The following is a 10,701-nucleotide window of genomic DNA, read 5'->3' on the forward strand; positions in this document are numbered from 1 at the left end:
TCCAAAGACACGCAGATTAATTAGTGACGCAACATTAATAATGGACATCGGATGGATGCTCAGTTTTGAAGTGTCAGGTAGCCAGCGTGACTAAAAGTCCTCCTGTAAATATTTCCAACATGTTCCCTGGAGACATGAGATGTTTTTCAGATTTCAGTCATGCTCTGTTTACAGGGTCATGTGCCCTCTTTTCCCTGCAGGTCAAAGCTACAAGGTGAGCCGTTCCATAACAGGCTCTGCTAGAATGTCAAGAATTCAGTTCGAACTTGTTGAACCCGAAGTTCCTTCTCTCTTTATGTTGTTTTCTAAGGTAGATGACTGCAACACAGCCCTGACTCACTTGCTCATGCTTGTATTGGGTAATGTAGTATGAGGAAATGAAAGAATCCAGTAAGAGCAGAATCTACTTTATCTGAATATAAGTCTCAAGCCTTCTATGAACATCGCACTAAACAAATTATCAGACATAGAAGCCATTTTGTGACACTTTTTTTTGTTTCAACTTGGAGACAAATGTTGTGCTAAGATCCTCTTTGACTTTCAATTCCAAAGAAGCCTAAGGCAAAAGCACTTTCACAACTACGTGTTACATACACACATTTCAAAAGCTGAACTGATGGCGTAACTCACTTCCTGTTGCATTGAACCCTTTGCTCTTTTATTTCCCTGGCTCATTTTTCTATTCGCCTAATGCCTCCCAAGACACACTTACAACTGAAGCTTAAAAGTTATTGATCATTTAAAATGAAAAATGGCTACGACAGAGTCAGTGGTAAAAAATGGAAATTATTCCATCTATTCAAGAAAAGCCAATAATATGACATAAATTTAAGATGAAATTGAAGTCGGAGTGTAATTTATGTATTTTTGTTTAAGAACATCCCCAAATCCAAAGATGGGACGTTGTGTAAAATGTAAATAAAAACAGAACGCAATGATTTACAAAAACCTTTTGAAGAAAATGAGCGACCTATAACTAACTGAATGCAGTACAAAGACAAGATATTTAATGTCCATTCATTCACTGTCCGTAACTGCTTATCCTTGATGGGTCCCGGGGGGCTGGAGCCTGTCCCAGCTGACACTGGGCAAGAGGCAGGGCACGCTCTGGACAAGTCGCCAGTTCAGTGCTAATCACTGAACCACCGTACCACCAAGATATTTAATGTTCAAACTTACAAATTTTAGTGTTTTTTGTAAATATACACTCACTCTGAATTTGATGCCTGTACCATGTTCCAAACAAGTAGAGACAAGTGGAAGTTTTGAAAGTGAAATTCTTTCTTTAGTTGTTCAATAGTCAGGTCTCTGTTGTCGTATTTGGTGCTTCATGATGCACCACACATTTTCAATAGGAGACAGGTCTGGACTGCAGGCAGGTCAGTCTAGTAGGTGAACTCTCACTACAAAGCCACGCTGTTGTAACATGTGCAGAATGTGTCTTGGCTTTGTCTTGCTGAAAGAAGCAGGGACGTCCTTGTTTTTTATACAATGTCCCAACTTGGAGACAGAGCCAGTCTTTTCTTAAGCTAATAAATCTTGAATTTCACAGTTTTATAACATATCAGCTTTGACCTCCTGATACTTTGGATTATGAGACCTCCAGGTGCCGGTGGGTCAAGTCCAACACTATTAATGTAATTTCCCATTCTTTCATGTTATGAGTGTGCCTGAAGGCAGCAGCTTGGCCGGCAAACTGGACAACTCCATTAAATAAAATTATCAGCACATGGTTTGTTTGCTGTTTGTGCCAGTGATCCATTTTATTGAGCTGGGAAGCTCATAAAGCCTGAATGAGACATCATTGCATGTGGTTTAAGCAGCTTTCATGCATAGCGTAAGGTTGTTGGTGCAGAGGATGTACAGTATGTACGAATCTGATGCAGCGCCGCGTTAATCTCTGTCCTCTGCACTCAGTGACGTTGCTAAGCTGCTATCATTTGCACCCTGTTGTTAGACTGCTACCAGGAGGCCTTTCAGGATGAGATAAGTATCAATCTACTGTCCCCAGTAAATGGCATCAGCTGAACATAAACAGCAAAAAACAAACAGCAAAAAAAAAAACAGGAAGAGAAATATCAAAAACATTAGCTGTGGTTGCAGGTGTTTGAAATGACAGTTATGAAATATCTTACATTACAAAGTTAAATGACTGGTTAATATTTGTAGGCAGGCTACTAATTCTAATCTTTGAGATAAGACATCAATCCAACTTTGCTGTTTGTTTTAATGAAAAGGTCATGCAAGTGAGATATCTGTAAAAATCTTGAAGAAAACACACATTACTTAGTTTCCTTACCTTTAAGCAAAAGATAAACATTTTGGGAAATATTTGCTTTGATAACCAGAAAGTATGAAATGACATCATATTATTACCATACAGATGATTGAATGGATGATTGAATCATTCTTCTCATCTAACTGTGTGTGATAAAATCAAATAAATTAAAATAAAAATATTTTCAAACTATTCATATAACTAAGGCTGGAGATACAGCTGATTTTAGCAATGCTTTTGCATACACATCATGGCTGCCTCCCGTATCCTGCGTCAGTTTGGAGCATTGGTTGTGTGTGTCCTCAGAAATGAACACCAGGCAAACGTGCAGTTGAGTATTTCTCCACGCTAACGCTCATTAGCATTACACAAACACCGTCAAACAGCCTCGTATTGCTGTCATTACTGATAGCATTACATTAAAAGTCATATAACTTAACCAATACCAGGAAGCGTGTTGTCTATGATGCAACATCCATGTGGAAAATTCCACATTAACAAAGTCTTGTTTGGAGCAGCTATTGTACTGTGACTGTACAGCCACTGGCTTCTGTCTCTATCAGGAACCAAAGGTGGCCAAACAGTGAGGGGCAAGGGGCTCGGAGTGTATCTCTCTGTCAACTTGAGCATGTTTGCTCGGGGGGTTTACATATGTGATATGATACAGTACATGCAGTTCATTGTCTCTTCTGAGCACACAAATGTACAAGTGTTCACTGAAAAAACACAGGTCACCTGAGGATTTTGGCTGAGGCCCTCATGCTGCTTTCATACTCGGCACACGTGTTGCATGCTACCCAACATACAAGAGTAAGTACTTGCAGACCAGCAACAAACACATACACACACAATACAGTTTGGTATTATCCTCCTAACTCAAAGGCACTGCAGAAGACCAATCACAAAGTGGAATAACAATGACTCAGATGTTGTGTAATGCACAGGATACTGCACAAATAAAGATTTAAACCCTTGACATCTGTACCATGGAAGTGCTGTCAAAACCAACCAACAGATTTCAACTTTTATTTGCAGTGTTGCAAATTATGACTCATTGTGGATTATAATTTGCTGTCAAAGGAGAAATCTGTAACATATTTATTGTGATAAATCATAAAATTACCATGATATGCCATCAGAGATTAAGAAAACATGCTAAACTGAAATACTGACTTCTCTGACATCAACACTACAGCCGTGGTGTCCTCCTTTGAAATTTCTATTCCAGTCCATAACTGTTCCTTTAATTCTGCATGTATGATCAATTTTACAGGGTTTGATACTGAAGCAGCAGCACCTCAGCCAGAGACTATCTGGCCTCAGTGAATCTTTATGTTACCTTGAACACACTATTTACAGGTCACGTAGTTTCCTAATAATTTCCCATATGAACTGATATCACGTGGAAGAGACCATGGCTCTAACCACTGAGGAAAGGAAACACTGTTGAAACGAGACGCTTCATACCTCAAAAATTCCTTCAAACCTGCTTGTGACACACCGGATGACCAGACTGACCTTGTTGGGAGGCCCTGTGCAAAAATGTTCACCTCCTGACGTCTTCTCCACTTACCACCCTCTGAACAATGTGTATGCACCCTGTCACCTCTGAGCTATTGAGTCCTGTGCAACAAGTAATCCTATACTGGAATCATTTGTTTGTACTAGTTTGTGATGATTGGGAATATGCACAATGTAAGTGAAAATAATGAAGCTCATATAATTCATTATAACGCAGGGATTGGCTTTATTTGATCTTGTACTTGTGCTTTCATTTTAATTCATCATCGTTTGCAGTCCCACAGATCCCACTACAGTATGCTTGAACATAACTGCAAAGTCAACTAAGTTTCCCTATAAATTTGACTGCCTGACATTATTAAAACCCAAATGACCACAATGCATTGTTATTACACTAAATAAAGAAATGTTTAAGGGCTATGCATGAACAAATACATATTAATCATATTTGGGAAGCAGTAGAGCACAGTATATTATCCTACAGTTATGTTTTAGGCCAATCAGTTATAAAAGCAAATATACTTATTAGGGGAAAAAAAGTAGTTTACTTCAGTATATTAGAAATATAATTTAAGAACAAACATTATTACAGGTATACTTGCACTTTTTGTGCTTTTTAAAGTGTACTTTTAAAAAGCATAGACCATAGAGTACTAAAAATAAATAAACTAATTCTGAAATACTGTATAGTGGTATTTAAGTGTATTTACAGAAGTGTACTTGATTGTATATATATTGGAAATTGTACATCAGTGTACTTGTAAAAAGTAAACTAAAATGCAAAGACAGACTACAAATATGGTAAGTCTACTTTTGAAAAGTGTAATATTTTTTCTTCATTAGTGTCCTTAGGTTTCACTTCATTACAAGTGTATTTAAGTATTCTCACAAAAAGTGCACTTCAAAATACGTTTATTTAAAACTGCACCTCAGTGTGCTTTAAAAAAAAAAGTAGCACAAACAAGTTTAACTTTAATTTTATTAATCAAGCATGTATATTACTATATACATGGTGTATTATGTATGCTTTAAGTTGTTGATTAAAAAGAACACTTAAAATTATGATTTTCTACAGTTAAATAACAACTAAAATGTACTACCAAACTCCAAGTTACTTTAATTATTAACACACTTTAATTATACTGATGATTAGTCAGACTGCAAGTACACTCAAATATGCTAAAATTTAATACACTTGTAATGTCACGACCAATCACAGATATAGAGCACAGAAACATCCACTGTATTAAATCCTGATTTCTGGTATAACTCAAACAGGAGAAACAGAAATAATGTGCCATTTACTGTGACAAACTCCTGAAACGTGCCATCAGTGTATTAAAACCAGGTTTATAATAAAATAGTCACGCAGTGTTAAGCTCATAGAAGGATAATCTGTTTCGTTTTAGTTGTTAAAAAGGGACTTGAGTCACCAGGACCCCAACCAGGACGTTATGAAGCACTATAATCACACTTCACTGCGCATACTGTGGTTTATATACTGACTTCTATACTTATCTCGCAGGACTGACTCACTAAGTGCCTCTTTATACCGAGGAGAGAAAGGCGCAACATTACCTAATTATTATGAGACGATTATCCTGTCACAGAGGGCGGGGCGAGGGAGGTCAGATGATGACGACGGCGGTGATGATGATGATGATGATGCCTGAACTGCTCTGTTATGTGAAAGCCGATAGGAGCCTTCCTCTGGATGGCAGAGGGAGGGCCCCGCTGGTTCAAGTGAGGATAGGGACCGTCCTGAGCTGAACTCCGCGTTACAAATAGGAGCTGCAGTATTCCAAGTGGAGCAGAGTGGAGGTGCGCCGCGCCGATGATAATATTAAGTAACAGCAGCTCTGAGTGGATCTGACTGCAGTGTTAAACCGGAGAGGAGGGAGAGGAGGCAGAGAAAAGCGCCTCTTCCTCAACCGGACGAGAAAGACGCGTGGAGGAGCGCAGGAGTCGTGCGCACCACCGGAGAGAATTCATCAATCCTAAGAGGTAAATTTAGTTTTTTTTTGTTTGTTTGTTTGTTGTTTAACAGAGTTTTCAGTAATTTGGAAATTCCTTTTCAATCGTTTCTTTCTTTCTTTTTTTTTTTTTAATTAAGACGTCTTGAGAAGAATTACGCTAAATTAAATAACAACACGATGGATGATAAGCGCACATTCTTTTATAGGAATTAAAAGGTCGCTAAAGCCTACTTTAAATTACATTTAACATTTAACATAAAGTCTTTTATTAGCTTTTTAGACACACAATCAGCTGTAATTTCAAGCAGATGTGGTAATAAGTTTCAAGTTCTGTTACGTTGTTACTCCAACATTTTATTTACTCATGTCGTTTCTTATGCTTGATTTTACAGAAGACTAATACAAAAAAAGTCTTGCTTTTATATCATTTAAGTACAGCGAGACAAAAGTTGAAACTTGTTTAGAAAAAAACACATCAGCCAAAAAAAAACTTCTCAGGTGAAAGCGATGCTGCCGTGTTTAAAGAGGAACAGCTGAGTCAGATCAGCTTAGATATTTGAAAGCTACGGACAGGAGATCAGCGTGTCCCTGTCACACATGTGGGTCAGTGCTGATCAGGCAAATAAAACATTCAGACCCGAGACCCATCACGAATGACTTAATCTGTCTTAATAAAGATGACAGATAGAATAGAATTAAGGACAAGAAACGCTCCAACAGATGAGCACATAAATGTTTGGTTAGGTCTTAACAACAAATGTCGGTCATAATCTGAACAGCTTAATGTCACATTGTAATGAGATTTATGTCATCTTGTATTTAAAACAAGTGCTGTGTGTTGATATCGATGCCAAAAGTCTGCTATGGCTGATTATCTTTGTATTTACAACAGGCATTGTCCCATATTGAATGTATAATGAGGCTTGCAAGGTTGTGGTACAAGTCGCTCCCGTTTTATTGGAGAGATGTAATGGGGTTACATAATATTGTGTTGTAATGGCTCTTGCATAACCACTAAATCCCTCTTCTCCTTCCGTCCCCGTGATCACTAGGTGGCACTGTTGCTGCATCCTGAGAGTACGGTGAGCACTCAGCACCACACAGCGGTCCTCTCCACTCTTACCAGAGAGGAAAGACTCACTCGAGCTCTGATGTTTGACGAGGAGTCCCAGCAGATGAGGGGGCAGCAGGAAGCGGCGGTGCTCCAGGCTCTGGAGTCACCTGCAGCAGTAAGTCCAAATGGAGGTGGAGGTGGAGGAGGTGGAGGAGGAGGAGGAGGAGGAGGAGGGGCTATGTCCTTCACAGATGAAGCTGTGTCCATCATGACCTCCAGCAGCCTGTTGGCGCGCTCCCTTCTGGGTCGCACCACAGCCATCAAACGCAAAGAGAGCCCTTCCTCCAGCATACGACGCAAACGCGAGTTCATCCCCGTTGATAAGAAGGATGAGGGCTACTGGGACAAGAGGAGGAAGAACAACGAGGCAGCGAAGCGCTCGCGAGAGAAGCGGCGCGTGAATGATATGGTCCTGGAGAGCCGTGTTCTGGCTCTGCTGGAGGAAAACGCTCGTCTCAGGGCAGAGCTGTTGGCACTAAAGTTCCGCTTTGGCCTGGTCAAAGACCCCTCCAACGCTCCCATCCTGCCGCTCACTTCAGCTCCTCAACACAACTCTCAAAGCTTGACTCCTCACTATTACCTCCACAGAGGGGACGGAGGTCTCCACAGTTCCTCTGCCTCACATCCTAACAATCAGACGGGCCAGCTGAGCACCCGGGGCTCCAGAGACACCGGAAACATGTCAGAGGACTCGGGGTTCTCTACGCCGGGCGGGTCCAGTGTGGGCAGTCCGATCTTCTTTGAAGACCGTCTGAGTGACCATGGGAAACTCTCCCCACACAGGGCGGAGGAACTGGGCTACGACCTCCACCACTCCCCTGCTGATGCTCACCACACCACAGGACTCACCACAGGGAAGTTGGACCAAGCTGAGGCGATGAAAAACCTTCCTCACAAGCTTCGTTTCAAGATGCCCGGCAGTGGGGACACAAGTGATGCCGCAGGGGACGGCAGCAGTGCCAGACGCAGCCCCACGCTCTCCACAGCAGGTATGAGAGAGGCCCCTGTTAAAGGACTGAGTGGGGGTGAAACAGGCTCCTGGCTCCAGCAGCTGGAGGGGGAGGATGGCAGGAGGGGGAGACAGTCCCCTCAGTACAATGCTTCCAGCCTCCAGCCTCCTCCTCCACCGGCGCAAGGACAAACCGAGTTCCAGTATAAGAATGAGAACACTCACCTGAAGTCTCAGCTCAACTCTCTGAGCGAGGAGGTGGCTCAACTGAAGAAGCTTTTCACAGAGCAGTTCATGGCCAAAGTTAACTGAGGAGCAGAGCTGTGAGTCTGCCAGTGTTTGCCAATGTCTGGACATAAATGGACAAAGTTTGCTGTAAGTGAGCCAAGAAATGCAGTGCTGGACCATGCAGATGTCCAGAAGGACTGATAAAACTTTCAAGTCTAACAAACTTTTGACAACATGTTGATTTTATTTTAAAGGCTGTATTATATTGTAATAAATGTCTATAAACATTCATCTCATAACCTACTGTTTGAAAATGACTTAATCTCAGTCTTACCTGCAATAGTGTTAAGTTTATAATACTTTCTCTACTCCATACACTGTGACAACTAAAAAACACACAGCATAAAACTGTTAAAGTCATCATTACAATGCAAGTTTAAATTATTCTCCTCACATCATTATGAGACAACAGGTTTTGGTGGTTCTGGAGCCAGATTAAATTCAATTGGAAGTCAGCCAGCAAGAGGGAGGAAGTATTAGAGCGGTATGGCTTACTGCACAAGTTTCCCACCGCTGAGACAGGTCGGTAAACACAAACAGAGACAGACAGTAAATACACACAGAAATAAGACTATTAGCTGTCCAAAGCTCCAGTGGTCTTACAGGCTCAATGAAAGAAACTGTCTGTTTAAAACATCTGTTAGGCGTGTTTGTCATCACTTGTAACGTGTCACACAGTCGAGAAGCTCCTTTTTATACACCGTAACTGTTTTTGGTGTTTCACGTCTCACTCGAGTCTCTGTTCATGCCCAGTTTGAATACATTTTACTACTGTCATGTTTTCTGAGGTGTTGAAAATTTTATGTCTGTTGTCTTTCTGTACATTTTCATATTAAAAATAAACACATTTGACAGATTTGATCATGGTGCTGAGCTGATCATTACTCAATGAAACCTGGGGCCACTTCACCACACTGTAAAGACAAAAAAGTTCCAAGGCAACTTATAGATTTTTGAGTTTTGAGCCCATCTCAAAGTCTTATGTTTTGAAAAGGTTTTACCAACTAATAATCTTTTGTTCAGATAATTAACTTTTCTTCTTTAGATAAGCTTGAAAGAGTTTTAGAACCTCCCAAAAAAAACTTCTAGAAATAAATGTTGAGTGTCTATTGGATCAAATAACAATCATGATCCTGGCAACTGAGCAAAACTTATCAAGTTAACAGTCCCAAACTTTGAGAACCCTAGCATACAGCAATAAAACCAAACATCTGACGCAAACACGTAAGATGTGTGGTTGCTCAAGTGATATAACCTCACTGGTAACACATCAAAAGAGGCTAACAAGAGATGGGTAAAGCTTGGCTGACAAGTGCTGACAAATGCAGGCGCTGCAGAGAGGAGCTGTGCATTTGGCAGGTTTGTCTCCCACAGTCCCTGCAGGCGGCAGGACAGTCTCACAGCCAGACAGACAGAGACAGACAGAGACAGTGGGTGTGTCTGTTATTACTCAACAGTTTTATTAGAAACCTTCAACATGACTGCTGTAATTATAACAGCTGGAGGGGAATTCATGTCAATGAAGAATGGATTGCATGACTTCAATGAGGCCACATTCAGTCGTATTAAATCTAGATTAGAATTCTTGTGGCTCTTTGTGTCTATTGACATTACGCATATTGATTGGGTGGCATCAACGAGGATTCATTTAATTAGTACTAATCAGAGTTTACTACAACTAAGTTTAAAATGAGTTGATCCAGATTAAACATTAAGCAAAGCTCTGTTGAATGAATTAAAATTAATCTCTTTTTCGTAACGCCAAGATTATTTATGAAAACCAAAATTCACCAGAATTTAATCAATATGGAGATGCTTGTTTAGCCAAATTAAAATTAATGAATAAAAATAAATAAATCTGAGCTGTTGGTGCCTACTAAGTACAAAGGAGGTGGGAAAACCATTTTGGCTCCTTAGTATTCCTTAACTACATGTTGCACTGCCTGTTTGCTTGGAGATTAGAGTAATAGCTGGGGTTTAAAGAGAGGTTTAAATTTAATCTGTCTTAATTTTAAATTAGTTTAAAAGTTTGGTGCAACATAATTTAAAGTTAAACTATTATTTAATCAAGTTTTAAAATTCATAATTGTTGGTGCAACCCAGCCGTTGTGTCATAGTGCCGAGGTTTCAATATAATTTGTAAAAACACTGTTACTTTGAAGTCAGCAGGGGGCGGCAGAGACAACACCATCAGCTTCGCAATAGAGCCCCAGGGTCTGTGTTTCACCATTTACCACAAGATATGAATCATGCTATGGATCAGTGCAATTTTCTATTGTTCCTGCAGGTTAGTAAGTTAGTTGGCATGGAGATGAGTGATAGCTAAATTCAGCAACTGTGCACATGTACTTTTTTGTGTGTGTGTGCAGGCAGAAACATGCAGAACCTCAGAGATGTTCAAGTATAAAAGGTCAGTTGAATATAGAAAAATGTTTAATTTGATGTAATATATATCTCATTATCTCAGGTCATTGCTATTATGTTATGAGGAATCCGTTAAGAACTTAGTCAGCTTGGTACGTGTCATAATTTTATCAAGGTATTTATTCTGGCTTTTCATATATATTGTAGGTAA

General features: G+C 40.1%; 1 protein-coding gene across 1 annotated transcript; it reads left to right on the plus strand.

Moving 5' to 3' along the window:
- The first annotated feature begins 5,495 nt into the window (after nt 1-5,495).
- On the plus strand, nt 5,496-8,987 carry nfil3-6 (nuclear factor, interleukin 3 regulated, member 6). Its single transcript, XM_084744881.1, has 2 exons — nt 5,496-5,803; nt 6,828-8,987. Exon 2 carries the CDS (start codon nt 6,927-6,929, stop codon nt 8,148-8,150), a length of 1,224 nt encoding a protein of 407 aa, XP_084601007.1. The 5' UTR covers nt 5,496-5,803; nt 6,828-6,926; the 3' UTR covers nt 8,151-8,987.
- The last annotated feature ends 1,714 nt before the right edge of the window (nt 8,988-10,701 follow it).

The sequence above is a fragment of the Lutjanus erythropterus genome, chromosome 19, assembly GCF_056507025.1.
Source record: "Lutjanus erythropterus isolate fLutEry1 chromosome 19, fLutEry1.hap2, whole genome shotgun sequence".
NCBI lineage: Eukaryota > Metazoa > Chordata > Actinopteri > Lutjaniformes > Lutjanidae > Lutjanus > Lutjanus erythropterus.

Bases quoted from the DNA above. Each gene is read 5' to 3' on its own strand.
- nfil3-6 (XM_084744881.1), top strand. From the start codon at position 6,927: ATGTTTGACGAGGAGTCCCAGCAGATGAGGGGGCAGCAGGAAGCGGCG.